The sequence below is a fragment of the Oncorhynchus clarkii genome, unplaced genomic scaffold, assembly GCF_045791955.1.
Source record: "Oncorhynchus clarkii lewisi isolate Uvic-CL-2024 unplaced genomic scaffold, UVic_Ocla_1.0 unplaced_contig_6735_pilon_pilon, whole genome shotgun sequence".
Lineage (NCBI taxonomy): Eukaryota > Metazoa > Chordata > Actinopteri > Salmoniformes > Salmonidae > Oncorhynchus > Oncorhynchus clarkii.
The window spans coordinates 20,040-39,566 of NW_027258565.1; the positions used below are offsets into that span (position 1 = coordinate 20,040).

Genomic DNA, 19,527 nt, shown 5'->3' on the forward strand with positions numbered 1-19,527 from the left:
GATGTAACAGTTAGTATTGACCAGGACATCACACAATATTGACACAGAATTCAATGAATTACAGATGGTGGGATTCTGTATAGTGCTTTGAGAAGTATATTGGATTAGGATGGACCAGTTTCTGCGTCTGTTTGTTCTGACTTCATCATAGAACGTAGAAAGGAGGGAATACCTAGTCAGTTGTACAACTGAATGCATTCAACTGAAGTGTGTCTTCCGCATTTGAATCAGAGAGGTGCCGGGGGGGCTGCCATAATCGACATCCACATCTTCGGCGCCCGGGGGAACAGTGGGTTATAACTGCCTTGTTCAGAGGCGATTTTTACCTTGTCATCTTAGGGATTCGATCCAGCAACCTTTCGGTTACTGGCCCGACACTATAATATATTAAAACACATGTAGGTAACACTTTCCTGGTCTACCTTTCACACTCCTTCTGACATCAAAATAATAGTTATTTTCCCAATATACAATCTGGCACAGAGATACACACTGTAGAAATGATTTACAGACACACATATATAAAAACTGTTTTATTTAACAGAAGGAGACACGGCAATATGACAGCATCCACAGTGGGGAGACTTCCTGCTTACAGACGTCAACAGTAATTCAAGACTGCGCACTGTTGGGGGTTTCCCCCCCAACAAATCACCCCTGTTTCCCTAGAGCCACGCAAAGCGAGGAAAGAGATTGGTTGATGTAAAGTAATGCCTGCCTATGGTGGTGTGCCACGTCATGGACTGTGCAGTTGGGCACCGGACGCGGTTATAGCTGACAGTACCTATTTCAGGCGTGGTGAGATCTGGCACACGTCTGCAATGTCGTCGGGCAGGAACGTGACCCTTATCATTGGAAGTCTTGGCCAATGCTGTTGCTGGCTGTTGTTGTTGTTGTTTTCTGTGTCCCCAGCTGTGTGCGATGACATCACGCTTCAGACAAAGTGGGCCTCGCCGGGAGCGCTGGGTTTGGGCCGGGGTCTCAGTCTTTGGTGCAGCGGTTTGGCCTCAGTGGGGCTGAGGTCCTCTGGGCTGCTGGGGGGAGGGGACCGGGGAGGTAGAAGGTCAGCGGAGGTCTCAACCTCGGGGTCAACACTAACAGAGCTGTCCACTGAGTCCTGTGAACAGTGTATGGGGAGGTTTGAGGTCAAAAGGGTGGCGGTGGTAACCATAGGGGTAGAGGAGAAAGTAATGGTGGAGGAATGGGAGGAAGCGAGGAGGAGGAGAGCAGTAGGAGAAGTCGGGGAAGAGGTTTTAACAGTAGGAGAAGTCGGGGAAGAGGTTTTAACAGTAGGAGAGGTCAGGGAAGAGGTTTTAACAGTAGGAGAGGTCGGGGAAGAGGTTTTAACAGTAGGAGAAGTCGGGGAAGAGGTTTTAACAGTAGGAGAAGTCGGGGAAGAGGTTTTAACAGTAGGAGAGGTCGGGGAAGAGGTTTTAACAGTAGAGGTGGTCGGGGAAGAGGTTTTAACAGTAGGAGAGGTCGGGGAAGAGGTTTTAACAGTAGGAGAGGTCGGGGAAGAGGATGTAACAGTAGGAGAGGTCGGGGAAGAGGTTTCAGTAGGAGAGGTCGGGGAAGAGGTTTTAACAGTAGGAGAGGTCGGGGAAGAGGTTTTAACAGTAGGAGAGGTCAGGGAAGAGGTTTTAACAGTAGGAGGGGAGGTTTTAACAGTAGGAGAGGTCGGGGAAGAGGTTTTAACAGTAGGAGAAGAGGTTTTAACAGTAGGAGAGGTCGGGGAAGAGGTTTTAACAGTAGGAGAGGTCGGGGAAGAGGTTTTAACAGTAGGAGGGGAGGTTTTAACAGTAGAAGAGGTCGGGGCAGAGGTTTTAACAGTAGGAGTTGGGGACATATTGATGGGGCTAGTGGTACCAGAGGTACTTGATGATGGCCAGCCTCTCGTGGCTGAAGAACCACCAGGAGGCTTGTAGAAGGTTCCGGGTGGAGGCTGCAGATTCCTTGGTTGTCTGAACGCTATGGGGGAGTTGGTAGAGGTTCTAGTCTCCCCACCACCTCCAGCAGCAGAGTTAGGCCTGTCCTTTGTCTCCTCTCTGTCTCTTCTGGACGTCTGGCCAGCCTTCACCGATAACGTGTAAGGGCTGTTGGAGAATATGGTGCCGACACTTCCACTGGATGGGAGAGCAGAGCTAGTCGGCCCAGATACGGATGGTTGTGTCGGCATCGTCGGCTGCTTCCCTGTCGGCTGTGTTCCGGGGCCAGCACCGGCAGGCGGTAAATTAGCCATGATCATGGCGGTGCGCGGCGTGACATCGTAGTGTTTGTACTTCCTGTCCCAGGTCCTACGCTGCACGGCCTGGGGATTGAAGGGTGTGATAAAGTAGGTACTGACCCTTGACCCCTCACCAATCCGAGGCGTTTCCTTCTCTGGCTCGGCCGACTCCGTGATGGAGTCAGCGGTGGGATCCAACATGGCGGCGTCGTTGGTGTTCTGGTCGTTCCTCTCAACGACCTGAGAGATGAGATTGAACTTTATTAATTCTCATGAAGGGAAATACTGTAGGTTTATCATACTTACAGCCACAGAAATTAAAAAGAGCAATACTACACAACATTAAAAACCATCACAAGACAATTCCAGTATATTTTCATTAAAAAAACTATTAAAGTGATGGGTGTTGACCTGGGTGGGGGTGGGGAGGGGCAGGCGCTCCAAGGGCATGCTGATTGGTCGGAACAGTATTCTCGAGCGCTGGGAGCGAAGTTGGACCCGAGGGGCCGTAGAGGAGGTAGAGGAGGAGAGATTGATGCTGGGACGGCCAAACACAAGGGTAGACCTCTGCACCTATGGGACAAAACAGACAGAAATTGAGCTTCGTTGCTGATTCCTAACTCTGACACTTTAGCAATGACGTTGAACCTGTTGATGTTGCAGTGATGATTGATATGCACTGTCCCTCTGTCAAATACATTTCATAACTAACTAACACTCTCACACAGAAACAAACCTTGGGAGCACCAGCAGCAGCAGAGCCGACGCCGTTGAGCCTCTCCAGGGCTGTTAACTCTCTCCTGTCTGGTCCAGTCCTTCCTGTCTTCACCTCATCTAGGATATGAGAGGATGGGATGACCGACGAGTGTCTCTTGCAGACTTTGGTGCTCTGCTTGGTAACAGGGCAAAAGGGTTAGGAACGACAAAAGAACCACAACAAAGCCAAACAGTCAATTGATTCTTACCAAGGTGGTCAATCTTTAAATACAACCTTACCCGCCCGGTACAACCTTACCCGCCCAGTACAACCTTTACCCGCCCGGTACAACCTTACCCGCCCGGTACAACCTTTACCCGCCCGGTACAACCTTACCCGCCGGTACAACCTTACCCGCCCGGTACAACCTTACCCGCCCGGTACAACCTTTACCCGCCCGGTACAACCTTACCCGCCCGGTACAACCTTACCCGCCCGGTACAACCTTACCCGCCCGGTATAACCTTTACCCGCCCGGTACAACCTTACCCGCCCGGTATAACCTTTACCCGCCCGGTACAACCTTTACCCGCCCGGTACAACCTTACCCGCCCGGTATAACCTTTACCCACCCGGTACAACCTTACCCGCCTCGTACAACCTTACCCGCCCGGTACAACCTTTACCTGCCTCATACAACCTTTACCCGCCCGGTACAACCTTACCCGCCCGGTATAACCTTACCCGCCCGGTACAACCTTTACCCGCCTCGTACAACCTTTACTCGCCTCGTACAACCTTACCCGCCCCGTACAATTGCCACCTTTGATTGATATAATAAATAACCCCTTAAGTGATGTGGGTTTCCTCAGACTCCAGTTCATCTCCTCTGCAATGGGTCGGACTTTGCAGAAATGATTGACTCATTCAAGACACTTGGACCTCCTCACCTCCTTGATGTCGAGCAGGGAGACGGAGCGAAGGCTGAGTCTCTGCTCCTCCTGAAGGGTGAGTCGGGTGGAGGTCTGGTCCGCCGTGGAGGAGGAGGAGGAAGAGGAGGAGACGGGGCTGGCCACGTCAAAGATCATCTGGAAGTGACGTACCAGCAACTCCACCATCAGTGCCTGGGAGGATAAATGTCATCAGGAAATAAAGGAGCAAAAAAAAAACTAAGGTGATCTGATTTGTAAAAGGTCACAGGTCACTTATCATAACAATACATTTAATTTATATAGCGCTTTTCATTACAAGAGTTATTGATAGGTCATAGACTGGATAACAAAATGATAAGTCCCCAGGTACACACCTGGTAGAGTAAAGGTTAGTCTCCAGGTACTCACCTGCTAGGGTTAGTCTCCAGGTACTCACCTGGTAGAGTAAAGGTTAGTCTCCAGGTACTCACCTGGTAGGGTTAGTCTCCAGGTACTCACCTGGTAAGGGTAATCAACCAGAGAAGACAGGGAAACCTCTGCATCAGTCTGTCGTGGTTTGACCAGCGTAGGGCCGAAAATAATACCCAGATTACTGGCTGTCATCTTGTTTTCCTCCGCCTGCTCTGTCACTCTGAGAGAAGAGGTACATATTAATACAATATTAACAGATTAAGAATAAAAAATTATATTAAATAATATGTACAGATGAAGGATATGATTTCCTAATATGGGTCTCTGGGGGAGGGGAGAGATTGGTGTCGACTATAAACAGTCAAATGTTGAACATGTTAGAATCACCTTTGGCCGCGATTACAGCTGTGAGTCTTTCTGGGTGAGTCTCTAAGAGCTTTTACACACCTGGATTGTACAATATCACATAATTCTTTAAAAACAATCTTCAAGCTCTGTCAAGTTGTGTTGATCATTTCTTGGCAGCCATTTTCAGCTCCTGCCATTGATTTTCAAGCCTTTGTAAGTCAAAACTGTAACTAGGCCACTCGAGAAACATTCAACATCGAATCGTAAGCAAATCCAGTGTAGATTTGGCCTTGTGTTTTAGGCTATTGTCTTGCTGAAAAGGTGAATTAATTTCCCAGTGTCTGTTGGAAAGCAGACTGAACCAGGTTTTCCTCTAGGATTTTGCCTGTGTTCCATTTATTTTAATCCAAAAAAAAACTCCTAGTCCTTCATGATGACAAGCATACCCATAACATGATGCAGCCGCCAGCATGCTTGAAAATATCAAGTGGTACTCAGTGTTGTGTTGGATTCACCCCCAACACTCTGTAAAGTTAATTTCTTTGACACATTTTCTGCAATTTCACTTTAGTGCCTAATTGAAAACAGGATGCATGTTTTAGAATATTTTCATTCTGTACAGGCTTCCTTCTTTTCACTCGGTCAATTAGGTTAGTATTGTGGAGTAACTACAATGTTGATCCATCCTCAGTTTTATCACAGCCATTCAACTCTGTAACTGTTTTAAAGTCACCATTGGCCTCATGGTTAAATCCCTGAGCAGTTTCCTTCCTCACCTGTGTTGAATCTGTGTTTGAAATTCATTACTCGACTGAGGGACCTATATTGAGATGGCAACATTGTATCTGTGCCATTGAGACTACCTTTAAAAATAAGTACATTTCCTTATTTTTGAAGTTTGAAAAAGTCTGAAAGTACTAAATCAAATCTTGTCATTAATTTATTGTAGCCACTAGATGGCGGTGATACAGCTTGGCTAACCAATTTGAAGAAGACAATGTTCTCTGATCATTGGCTGATCACTCTCAACCCATAGGAAACCCCCACCCAGTTGACTACTTTAAAATTGTGGAAGCCCTCAATAGCAATGTCCATGCATAAACGGGTTATTTCCATATAATGATCTCTTATACATCTCTATGGAACAGGGAAGCGAGTCATTGCCTTATCCGATGACGGCACGGCCTTATCAGCTTGCTACCCTAGCGTCAACATCCCCGGCAGACACAAAGTAGTAGCTAGCTAGCTAGATGGAGAACACAGACGTTATTTTTAAGGAGTGCATTTTGCAAGCGACTAGTTTACATCAACTACCTTCACTAAAACCACTGCAAAGGTTTTGCATTGGAAATGCCCAAGAGAATCTGACATCCTCCCCAAAAAACACATAAATTACTCCGAGCCTCCCACGCAGAAGCTACTTTCTGTCTCTAACACAACAACTGAAATTAAATTATAGAACAAAATTAAATAGGAATGTATTTTATCAAACTAAAACTGAATAAAACCTAGTTAATCAAGTCAGAAAACTGAAAATAAAACATTTTTTATAAACGATTATATAAATAAAATCAAATATATAAAAACACAAAACTACAATAACCTTGGTTTGGTATGTGTGTGCCTTTGTGCATTTCTACCCAGGAAAGGGTTCTGTAGTGTGTAGGTGAGCTACGAGGAAAGGGTTCTGTAGTGTGTAGGTATATACCCATCTCTTACCTGTGTAGGTGTGCGATGAGGAAGCGTAGAGTCTTGTAGTTTGCAGGCGGTAGCTGTCGTAACAGGTCTCGAATCTTAAAGATGACTCTATTGAGTTTGATACTGGGCTGGTCTCCTCCAGGCTGGCTGGTTCTCAGGGGAGGCTGCTCTCCCTCTACCCCAGGCTGGGTGCCTCCTGGTCGGGGTTGTTCTCCCCCTGGCCGCCCCTGGTCCTGGAGGGCCCTGGCTACAGCCTTCTCTTCGATGATCACCCTCTGGCTCTCCTTGGCCAATCCGATGAAGTCATTATAGTATCGGTACAGGATCAACGGTTCTGGTAACTACAGAAGATATTAATCAATCAAGTAATCACTCAATATCTTTGGGAAATGTGTTGTACATTATTACAGTATAATGATCTAGTGGTGTAAAACAAGGATGCTCTTTATCCCCATTTGAATTTAGACTGTCCCACCTGTCTCAGGTAGAGTTTGAGCACGTTGCCGATGTCGTGGGGTGAGAGGTCAGAGAGCTCAACCAGGTCCTTGCCGTTCTCAAACGCCTGACACAGCTTCTCCACACGAGACTTCGCCCCGTTCACACGGTAGATTCCCTGGACAAGAACACACAATATACCAGCTCCCCAAAATCACAGCCATGTCAGATACTGTCAGGCACAGATACCATCACACACAGATACCCTGGCCAGATACCATCACACACAGATACCCTGGCCAGATACCATCACACACAGATACCCTGGCCAGATACCATCACACACACATATATACCCTGGCCAGATACCATCACACACACATATATGCCCTGGCCAGATACCATCACACACACATATATACCCTGGCCAGATACCATCACACACACATATATGCCCTGGCCAGATACCATCACACACACATATATACCCTGGCCAGATACCATCACATACATACCCTGGCCAGATACCATCACACACACATATATGCCCTGGCCAGATACCATCACACACACATATATACCCTGGCCAGATACCATCACATACATACCCTGGCCAGATACCATCACACACACATATATACCCTGGCCAGATAACATCACATACACATATATACCCTGGCCAGATACCATCACACACACATATATACCCTGGCCAGATACCATCACACATATACCCTGGCCAGATACCATCACACATATACCCTGGCCAGATACCATCACACATATACCCTGGCCAGATACCATCACACATATACCCTGGCCAGATACCATCACACATATACCCTGGCCAGATACCATCACACATATACCCTGGCCAGATACCATCACACATATACCCTGGCCAGATACCATCACACATATACCCTGGCCAGATACCATCACACATATACCCTGGCCAGATACCATCACACATACAGTGCCTTGCGAAAGTATTCGGCCCCCTTGAACTTTGCGACCTTTTGCCACATTTCAGGCTTCAAACATAAAGATATAAAACTGTATTTTTTTGTGAAGAATCAACAACAAGTGGGACACAATCATGAAGTGGAACGACATTTATTGGATATTTCAAACTTTTTTAACAAATCAAAAACTGAAAAATTGGGCGTGCAAAATTATTCAGCCCCTTTACTTTCAGTGCAGCAAACTCTCTCCAGAAGTTCAGTGAGGATCTCTGAATGATCCAATGTTGACCTAAATGACTAATGATGATAAATACAATCCACCTGTGTGTAATCAAGTCTCCGTATAAATGCACCTGCACTGTGATAGTCTCAGAGGTCCGTTAAAAGCACAGAGAGCATCATGAAGAACAAGGAACACACCAGGCAGGTCCGAGATACTGTTGTGAAGAAGTTTAAAGCCGGATTTGGATACAAAAAGATTTCCCAAGCTTTAAACATCCCAAGGAGCACTGTGCAAGCAATAATATTGAAATGGAAGGAGTATCAGACCACTGCAAATCTACCAAGACCTGGCCGTCCCTCTAAACTTTCAGCTCATACAAGGAGAAGACTGATCAGAGATGCAGCCAAGAGGCCCATGATCACTCTGGATGAACTGCAGAGATCTACAGCTGAGGTGGGAGACTCTGTCCATAGGACAACAATCAGTCGTATATTGCACAAATCTGGCCTTTATGGAAGAGTGGCAAGAAGAAAGCCATTTCTTAAAGATATCCATAAAAAGTGTCGTTTAAAGTTTGCCACAAGCCACCTGGGAGACACACCAAACATGTGGAAGAAGGTGCTCTGGTCAGATGAAACCAAAATTGAACTTTTTGGCAACAATGCAAAACGTTATGTTTGGCGTAAAAGCAACACAGCTCATCACCGTGAACACACCATCCCCACTGTCAAACATGGTGGTGGCAGCATCATGGTTTGGGCCTGCTTTTCTTCAGCAGGGACAGGGAAGATGGTTAAAATTGATGGGAAGATGGATGGAGCCAAATACAGGACCATTCTGGAAGAAAACCTGATGGAGTCTGCAAAAGACCTGAGACTGGGACGGAGATTTGTCTTCCAACAAGACAATTATCCAAAACATAAAGCAAAATCTACAATGGAATGGTTCAAAAATTAACATATCCAGGTGTTAGAATGGCCAAGTCAAAGTCCAGACCTGAATCCAATCGAGAATCTGTGGAAAGAACTGAAAACTGCTGTTCACAAATGCTCTCCATCCAACCTCACTGAGCTCGAGCTGTTTTGCAAGGAGGAATGGGAAAAAATGTCAGTCTCTCGATGTGCAAAACTGATAGAGACATACCCCAAGCGACTTACAGCTGTAATCGCAGCAAAAGGTGGCGCTACAAAGTATTAACTTAAGGGGGCTGAATAATTTTGCACGCCCAATTTTTCAGTTTTTGATTTGTTAAAAAAGTTTGAAATATCCAATAAATGTCGTTCCACTTCATGATTGTGTCCCACTTGTTGTTGATTCTTCACAAAAAAATACAGTTTTATATCTTTATGTTTGAAGCCTGAAATGTGGCAAAAGGTTGCAAAGTTCAAGGGGGCCGAATACTTTTGCAAGGCACTGTATACCCTGGCCAGATACCATCACACATATACCCTGGCCAGATACCATCACATATACCCTGGCCAGATACCATCACACACATACCCTGGCCAGATACCATCACATATACCCTGTCCAGATACCATCACACATACCCTGGCCAGATACCATCACACATACCCTGGCCAGATACCATCACACATACCCTGGCCAGATACCATCACACACATACCCTGGCCAGATACCATCACACACATACCCTGGCCAGATACCATCACACACATACCCTGGCCAGATACCATCACACACATACCCTGGCCAGATACCATCACACATACCCTGGCCAGATACCATCACACACATACCCTGGCCAGATACCATCACACACATACCCTGGCCAGATACCATCACACATACCCTGGCCAGATACCATCACACACATACCCTACCCAGCTAACCTCCCAACATTATTTTACCTCACATTTAGAAATCAAAGTTAGACTGCAGGCTGTTTTTTCTCTCTCTCTTGGTTCTAACCTTGGTTTACCTTGAGATTGAGTGCTCTGCCCTCGATCTCAGAGGTACACTTCCTGATGATGAAGGGGATCCCATCTGGGCTGTTCTTAGCTGCCTGGGTGAAGTCTATCCCAAACAGCTGTAGTCTTCCCTGCAGCCTCTTATGACCACACTGGATGGCCAGGGTCTCCAGACACTTCTTATGACAGGCCAGGGAGCACTGAGACAGACAGGGAGAGACATGGGAAAGGTGACTGGTACGAACCACACTTTCTAGCAATTATTTATATATTCTACTTTGAGCCCCAGCAGCCCCACCAGCAGCCCCTAGCCCCACCAGCAGCCCCCAGCCCCGCCAGCCCCAACAGCAGCCCCCAGCCCCAACAGCAGTCCCCAGCCCCACCAGCCCCAACAGCAGCCCCCACACCAGCCCCACCAGCAGCCCCAACAGCAGCCCCCAGCCCCAACAGCAGCCCCCCCAGCCCCAACAGCAGCCCCCAGCCCACCCAGACCCCCCAGCCCCAACAGCAGCCCCCAGCCCCCCCGGAGCTTGTGTGTGCTATCGGTTTATTTCTACCTCTTCACATTCTGCTCCGTGGAAAACCACCAGACTGTCACACTCCCTGCACTTAGACGGCGCTCTGAGTTTCCTCAGCTTGTGTGTCTGAGACGCCTTGGACATCTGGGCGTTACGAAACGGACCAGGGGAACCGTCTGCCTCAGTCACCATCTCACCCAGACCTGAGAGGGGAGGGAGAGGAGAGAGAGAGAGAGAGAGAGAGAGAGAGAGAGAGAGAGAGAGAGAGAGCGAGAGAGCAAAGAGAGAGAGAGAGGGAGAGAGAGCAAAGAGAGAGAGGGAGAGAGAGCAAAGAGAGAGAGAGCAGAGAGAGAGAGAGCAAAGAGAGAGAGAGCAAAGAGAGAGAGCAAAGAGAGAGAGAGAGAGAGAGAGAGAGCAAAGAGAGAGAGAGAGAGCAAAGAGAGAGAGAGAGAGCAAAGAGAGAGAGAGAGCAAAGAGAGAGAGAGCAGAGAGAGAGAGAGAGAGAGAGAGAGCAAAGAAAGAGAGAGAGCAAAGAGAGAGAGGGAGAGAGAGCAAAGAGATAGAGGGAGAGAGAGAGAGCAAAGAGAGAGAGAGCAGAGAGAGAGAGAGAGAGAGAGAGAGAGCAAAGAAAGAGAGAGAGCAAAGAGAGAGGGGGAGAGAGAGCAAAGAGAGAGAGGGAGAGAGAGCAAAGAGAGAGAGAGCAGAGAGAGAGAGAGAGAGAGAGAGAGCAAAGAAAGAGAGAGAGCAAAGAGAGAGAGGGAGAGAGAGCAAAGAGAGAGAGAGCAGAGAGAGAGAGAGAGAGAGAGAGAGCAAAGAAAGAGAGAGAGCAAAGAGCGAGAGAGCAAAGAGAGAGAGAGCAAAGAGAGAGAGAGCAAAGAGAGAGAGAGCAAAGAGAGAGAGAGCAAAGAGAGAGAGAGCAAAGAGCAAAGAAAGAGAGAGAGCAAAGAGCGAGAGAGCAAAGAGAGAGAGAGCAAAGAGAGAGAGAGCAAAGAGAGAGAGAGAGAGAGAGAGAGCAAAGAAAGAGAGAGAGCAAAGAGCGAGAGAGCAAAGAGAGAGAGAGCAAAGAGAGAGAGAGCAAAGAGAGAGAGAGAGAGAGAGAGAGAGCAAAGAAAGAGAGAGAGCAAAGAGAGAAAGAGAGCAAAGAGAGAAAGAGAACAGAGAGAGAACAAAGAGGGAGAGAACAAAGAGAGAACAAAGAGAGAGAGAACAGAGAGAGAACAAAGAGAGAGAACAAAGAGAGAGAGAACAAAGAGAGAGAGAGGATCTTAGTATTGTATTTTACAGATCTATTTCTAAGTCCTTAGAAAAATAAATATAACTATCTGTAAACAAACGGGCCATATCACTTCTGCTAATCTTCACACAATAATGATATATATACACACACACACACACACACACATATACACACACACAAAGTATTACAACAACCTATATTGGTCTAATCAGATCCGTTCCATAAACCAGAATATCCACAATAATAAAGCACAGATTTAGAGTTGTATTGAGTTGGTTAAAACCCGTGCGGAGCCCCTGACGCCTCGAACAGTTGATCAAAAAAACAAACACATTCTCCTGTGGAGAGAGAGGTCAGGCTAAAGACAGGAACTAGCTAGCTGGGGACGCAAGCCAAAACCAACACACCTCATCTCACTCGCTACAGCTGTGCACAGAGTAAAACATTTGGTCTGAGGGTTACATGCAAGCAGGCACACCAAAACAACTTCAGACCTTCTCTTTCAGACCTTCTCTTTAGACATCTGTCTGTCTGTCTGTCTGACTGTCTGACTGTCTGACTGTCTGTCTGACTGACTGTCTGACTGTCTGACTGTCTGACTGTCTGTCTGACTGTCTGTCTGTCTGTCTTACCGTTGTCTGAGTATGGTTGTCTCTCGTCCAGGTCGTCTGCTGAGGACATGGTGCCAGTGGAGGGGGTTCTGGGTAGTCTGCGTTTAAAGTCACCTGACAACAGGAAGTAAAAAAAAAAAACTTCCTCAAAACTCACATTAAACAATTAGCAACGTCATTTAACTCACTGAAAAAAACAAACAGTCGTTGTATAGATCAGACCATTCTCTTTTCCTGTAGAATTGTTTTTAGTGAATTGATAAAACATACACATTTGCTATTACATGACAGATAACCATCACATTTTTTTTAACAGCGTATATACACATAGTATTATACTCAGCAAACATGTCCACATTGACACGATTGTGGGCAAAAATATTGGCCAATGTGGAGCTGGATGAGCCAAGGCTGTTGGCCCCAAGGGCAGGCCTTCACTTATCCTGAAATAAACCCTTCACGATCAGCTGCCTGTTTACACTTCAAAAGTTTATCATATGTCACATGCACTTCAAAGTCATTTTTTGACTAACTTCCTTATTGGCAGTGTGCGAGATCAACTGTTTCCAAATGGAATCTCACAGTAGTGGTTACACCAAAATACCTCAGAACTACAGGGATTTATCTGTAGAAAAATATATATATATATTCTGAGATAATTGGCTTTAAAGTTCCTCAACCCTCATCGGTTTAAATGGTGTCAGCAATTGTTATTATCTTGTTTTTAACTTACACGCCAATTCATGTTATAAAACCATGACCCCAAAGATTCTAATGAGCCCCCGCCTCATTATGAAGTAGCTAGGCTTGGTATAGGCTGGCCCATGTTGGGGGCGCTGGCCCGTGTCAGGGGGCGCTGGCCATTGTCGGGGCCGCTGGTCCGTGTCGGGGGGCGCTGGCCCTTGTCAGGGGGCGCTGGCCCTTGTCGGGGGGCGCTGGCCCGTGTCGGGGGCGCTGGCCATTGTCGGGGGCGCTGGCCCGTGTTCGGGGGCGCTGGCCCGTGTCGGGGGCGCTGGCCCGTGTCAGGGGCGCTGGCCCGTGTCGGGGGCGCTGGCCCGTGTTCGGGGGCGCTGGCCCGTGTCGGGGGCGCTGGCCCATGATCGGGGGCGCTGGCCCGTGTCGGGGGCGCTGGCCCGTGTTCGGGGGCGCTGGCCCGTGTCGGGGGCGCTGGCCCGTGTTCGGGGGCGCTGGCCCGTGTCGGGGGCGCTGGCCCGTGTTCGGGGGCGCTGGCCCGTGTTCGGCTGGTGTGGGCTAGCCCCTGTCTACCCTGCCCACCAAATATGGGCAGGGTAGTTGGGATAATGAGCCATGGGTAAATCATAATGAACCGTAGCACTGATGGGGCTACATGTTCCCATACCTGGGCTGACAATGGGGGCGTCCATGGATGGAGACTCACTGCTTCCTCTAGCGCTCTCTGTCTCACTAGACATTCCCTCGTCTTAACTACCTGATTCCCAGGCTCTGAACGGGCCCCTCTCAGACCTGGAGGAGAGACATCTACACCCAACGAGAGTGGAACAGGAACAGGAAGAGGAAAACCTATGTCTTTGTCACAACTTTGCCACCAATGTGGCAAAAGGTAGAGCTCCCATACTGCATTTTATTTTAATACACTTGTATTGAACCTTTATTTAACTAGGCAAGTTATTTACAAATGACGGGCCTACCCCGGGCCAAATCCGGACGACGCTGGGCCAATTATGGGACTCCCAATCGCAGCCGCATGTGATACAGCCTTGAATCGAACCAGGGACTGTAGTGACGCATCTAGTACTGAGATGCAGTACCTTTAGACCGCTGGGCCACTCGGGAGCCTAATACTTCTCAGGTCCTCTAAGATCATAAGATCCCGTCTGTCTCACTTGTCGTCTCCTACTAGCTCTGACTTTGCTGATAGCTACTTTAAAATGAGGAGAAATGTCTCACGTGGCTATTTTAAGATTAATCCACTAACTAAATTGCTTTGGGTAAGAGCGTCTGGGGGTTAGGTGATCATTTGAGATCATTTCACATTGTCTATCCTCACCTGCTCTGGGCCAACTGGCTGCCATCATAGAGGCTAAACTGGGACATCTGGTATTGGTAAAAAAATATATATAAAAGTAGCCTGGCTCTTAGAGATCTTCGGCTTCAGATCAGTTCAGTCAACTCTGTGACCCCAACAGGCGATTCAGCTTGTCCTAACACATATACATATACACAGGTGCACTCCACCACACTGCCGGTGTACTGTACTAATATACTATACTACAGTGTACTCTACTACTGGTGTACTGTACTAATATACTATACTACAGTGTACTATACTACCGGTGTACTGTACTAATATACTATACTACAGTGTACTATACTACTGGTGTACTGAACTACAAAACTATTATACTGTGCTGTGCTATACTGGTGCACTCCACACTGCCCTTTCCACCTGGACAAAAGGAACACCTATGTGAGAATGCTATTCATTGACTACAGCTCAGCGTTCAACCCATTGTGCCCTCAAAGCTCATCAGTAAGCTAAGGACTCTGGGACTAAACACCCCCCTCTGCAACTGGATCCTGGACTTCCTGACAGGCTGCCCCCCAGGTGGTGAGGGTGGGTAACAACACATCTGCCACGCTGATCCTCAACACTAGGGCCCCTCAGGGGTGCCTGCTTAGTCCCCTCCTGTACTCCCTGTTCACCCACGACTTCGTGGCCAAGCACTACTCCAACACCATCATTAAGTTTGCTGACAACAACAATGGTAGGTGTGATCACCGACAACGATGAGACAGCCGATAGGGAGGTGGTCAGAGACCACACCTTTTCCCCCTCAAGAGACTGAAAAGATTTGGCATGGGTCCCCCAGACTCTCAAAAAATGTGTACTTTTCTTTACAGCATTGTACTACTGGTGTACTGTACTACTGGTGTACTATACTATTGTACTATATTGTACTACTGGTGTACTGTACTACTGGTGTACTATACTGTGTTGTACAATAGTGTACTAATGGTGTACTATACTGTGTTGTACTATATTGTACAACTGGTGTACTATACTGTACTACAGGTGTACTATACTGTACTACTAGTATACTATACTATTATACTGTGTTGTACTATATTGTACTACTGGTGTTCTATATTGTACTACTGGTGTACTATATTGTACTACTGGTGTACTGTACTACTACACTGTGCTTTACTATACTACTGTACCTTGTATGCATGTCTGTGTACTTTCATGTCTGTCTGACTCTACCTTGTATGTCTGTGGCGCTGTTGGACCTCTTCCCAGGTCGCGACCCCAGGGGACTGTCCACCTCGTCCCCACTCAGGACGTCATCGGAGGTCAGGGACACCTGGGACAAGTTACCATGGGAACTCGTGCTGCCCAGCGAACGCTTGCTGAACAAAGCAAACCTGGAGGGAGACAGAGACACAGTCAATATTTTAGAAAACTAACTCGAGGTGAAAGCTTAACTCCCATTTTTGAGACAATCCCATGCTTGAGACTTCCCTGGTTTACATGACAACAGCAACAACACAGGGGATGAGGACTTCCCTGGTTTACATGACAACAGCAACAACACGGGGGATGAGGACTTCCCTGGTTTACATGACAACAGCAACAACACGGGGGATGAGGACTTCCCTGGTTTACATGCTGACAGCAGCAACAACACAGGGATGAGGACTTCCCTGGTTTACATGACAGCAGCAACAACACAGGGGATGAGGACTTCCCTGGTTTACATGACAGCAGCAACAACACAGGGGATGAGGACTTCCCTGGTTTACATGACAGCAGTAACAACACAGGGATGAGGACTTCCCTGGTTTACATGCTGACAGCAGCAACAACACAGGGATGAGGACTTCCATGGTTTACATGACAGCAGCAACAACACAGGGGATGAGGACTTCCCTGGTTTACATGACAGCAGTAACAACACAGGGGATGAGGACTTCCCTGGTTTACATGACAGTAGCACCAACACAGGGGATGAGGACTTCCCTGGTTTACATGACAACAGCAACAACACAGGGGATGAGGACTTCCCTGGTTTACATGACAACAGCAACAACACGGGGGATGAGGACTTCCCTGGTTTACATGACAACAGCAACAACACAGGGGATGAGGACTTCCCTGGTTTACATGACAGCAGTAACAACACAGGGATGAGGACTTCCCTGGTTTACATGCTGACAACAACAACACGGGGGATGAGGACTTCACTTGTTTACATGCTGACAACAACACAGGGGATGAGGACTTCCCTGGTTTACATGACAGCAGCAACAACACAGGGGATGAGGACTTCCCTGGTTTACATGACAGCAGCAACAACACAGGGGATGAGGACTTCCCTGGTTTACATGACAGCAGTAACAACACAGGGATGAGGACTTCCCTGGTTTACATGCTGACAGCAGCAACAACACAGGGATGAGGACTTCCCTGGTTTACATGACAGCAGCAACAACACAGGGGATGAGGACTTCCCTGGTTTACATGACAGCAGTAACAACACAGGGGATGAGGACTTCCCTGGTTTACATGACAGCAGTAACAACACAGGGATGAGGACTTCCCTGGTTTATATGACAGCAGCACCAACACAGGGGATGAGGACTTCCCTGGTCTACATGCTGACATCAACAACAACACAGGGGATGAGGACAGCCTGAAGACAACTCTGAATCTAGTCTAAATGATGAAAGTGATTGTGAATCAGTGGCTGAAGGTGTTCACAACAACCACTTCATAGAACAGTGAGTGGAGTTAGCTGGTAAAAAATAAAGAAAAAGACTCTTACGAGGCAACATTTTTGTGTTCGTTTAAAAGGCAGAGGGAGAACCTCACGCTCACAATCTCCTCTGCTGCATTCAGCCACAGATATTTCATCAGGAAGGGCATGAATTCAACGCACACTTTTTCCTCTTACTGACTTTCTCTCTCCCTAAATGAGAGAGATTAGGTTTACAAACGAGTGTGCTCGTTTGTCAAGACCTGTTCGCCCTGCCTCAGCCTGACCCGCCGTGCCTCACCCTGACCCGCCGTGCCTCACCCTGACCCGCCGTGCCTCACCCTGACCCGCCGTGCCTCACCCTGACCCGCCGTGCCTCACTCTGACCCGCCCTGCCTCACCCTGACCTGCCCTGCCTCACCCTGACCCGCCCTGCCTCACCCTGACCTGCCCTGCCTCACCCTGACCCGCCCTGCCTCACCCTGACCCGCCCTGCCTCACCCTGACCCGATATCCTCTATCTGAGCAGTGAGCAGATTTCTACAGTAGGGTTATCCTCTATCTGAGCAGATTTCTACAGTAGGGTTATCCTCTATCTGAGCAGATTTCTACAGTAGCGTTATCCTCTATCTGAGCAGATTTCTACAGTAGGGTTATCCTCTATCTGAGCAGATTTCTACAGTAGGGTTATCCTCTATCTGAGCAGATTTTTACAGTAGGGTTATCCTCTATCTGAGCAGATTTCTACAGTAGGGTTATCCTCTATCTGAGCAGATTTCTACAGTAGGGTTATCCTCTATCTGAGCAGATTTCTACAGTAGGGTTATCCTCTATCTGAGCAGATTTCTACAGTAGCGTTATCCTCTATCTGAGCAGATTTCTACAGTAGGGTTACAGTACAGAAGATAGAAGTTTACAAGGGAAAACTCCACCGTCAAACGAAAAGCATGTTGGTTAGTCTCTAGCAAACATCAAACTATAATAAACACCTATATCAACATTATTACTAGACCAAAACAAAACAAGAACTGAAAACAAAACTGACATGGTTTTTGGTTGTTGTTGTCGTTCCAAAATGGTGGCCAAATGACTGTTTGCTTGTATTATTCAATACCATGGACTGACACCTTGCCATGCAGGAGGAGCTCGTGAGTTCCAAAGATCCTGAGAGATATTACTGACACCTTGCCATGCAGGAGGAGCTCGTGAGTTCCAAAGATCCTGAGAGATATTACTGACACCTTGCCATGCAGGAGGAGCTCGTGAGTTCCAAAGATCCTGAGAGATATTACTGACACCTTGCCATGCAGGAGGAGCTCGTGAGTTCCAAAGATCCTGAGAGATATTACTGACACCTTGCCATGCAGGAGGAGCTCGTGAGTTCCAAAGATCCTGAGGGATATTACTGACACCTTGCCATGCAGGAGGAGCTCGTGAGTTCCAAAGATCCTGAGGGATATTACTGACACCTTGCCATGCAGGAGGAGCTCGTGAGTTCCAAAGATCCTGAGGGATATTACTGACACCTTGCCATGCAGGAGGAGCTCGTGAGTTCCAAAGATCCTGAGAGATATTACTGACACCTTGCCATGCAGGAGGAGCTCGTGAGTTCCAAAGATCCTGAGAGATATTACTGACACCTTGCCATGCAGGAGGAGCTCGTGAGTTCCAAAGATCCTGAGGGATATTACTGACACCTTGCCATGCAGGAGGAGCTCGTGAGTTCCAAAGATCCTGAGGGATATTACTGACACCTTGCCATGCAGGAGGAGCTCGTGAGTTCCAAAGATCCTGAGGGATATTACTGACACCTTGCTATGCAGGAGGAGCTCGTGAGTTCCAAAGATCCTGAGGGATATTACTGACACCTTGCCATGCAGGAGGAGCTCGTGAGTTCCAAAGATCCTGAGGGATATTACTGACACCTTGCCATGCAGGAGGAGCTCGTGAGTTCCAAAGATCCTGAGGGATATTACTGACACCTTGCCATGCAGGAGGAGCTCGTGAGTTCCAAAGATCCTGAGGGATATTACTGACACCTTGCCATGCAGGAGGAGCTCGTGAGTTCCAAAGATCCTGAGAGATATTACTGACACCTTGCCATGCAGGAGGAGCTCGTGAGTTCCAAAGATCCTGAGAGATATTACTGACACCTTGCCATGCAGGAGGAGCTCGTGAGTTCCAAAGATCCTGAGGGATATTACTCTGTCTGACACCTAATTCAGTCCTCCTGAGGCTAGAGAGATATGAAACTATTCTAGAAGGAAGTACGTAAGGATAGTGTACTACTATTGGCAGAGCGTGGCAGTGGGCGTGGCCAATGGCTCGGTCTAGACCAAACATTTTAGAGGCACTCCTCTGGGTCGCAGAGACGAAATGTTGCCGTTTTAAAAAAAAATTCTGAAATTCTACACCTTTTTTGCATTAGGGTTGAAAGAAAATGTGCAGTTTTAAAGCTAAATTCCTGGATCGAAACACCTTTTTTGCGACCAGATCACCTTTATTTAACCAGGTAGACCAGATCACCTTTATTTAACCAGGTAGACCAGATCACCTTT

General features: G+C 47.5%; 1 protein-coding gene across 2 annotated transcripts in view; it reads right to left on the reverse strand.

Annotated features, from left to right (window-relative positions):
• Positions 1 to 520: 520 nt before the first annotated feature.
• The window catches only part of LOC139397354 (rho GTPase-activating protein 29-like), a gene marked incomplete at its 5' end in the record, with an annotated part of 42,535 nt that continues 23,528 nt past the window's right edge, over positions 521 to 19,527 (reverse strand). Inside the window, 11 exon segments of one of the 2 annotated variants that reach the window (XM_071144113.1) lie at positions 521 to 2,464; positions 2,636 to 2,797; positions 2,961 to 3,113; positions 3,872 to 4,045; positions 4,352 to 4,484; positions 6,332 to 6,651; positions 6,786 to 6,923; positions 9,876 to 10,064; positions 10,422 to 10,585; positions 12,252 to 12,344; positions 15,478 to 15,638. In XM_071144113.1, coding sequence (XP_071000214.1) covers positions 935 to 2,464; positions 2,636 to 2,797; positions 2,961 to 3,113; positions 3,872 to 4,045; positions 4,352 to 4,484; positions 6,332 to 6,651; positions 6,786 to 6,923; positions 9,876 to 10,064; positions 10,422 to 10,585; positions 12,252 to 12,344; positions 15,478 to 15,638 — 3,217 coding nt within the window. In that variant the 3' untranslated portion in view covers positions 521 to 934. 2 annotated transcript variants of the gene reach the window in all.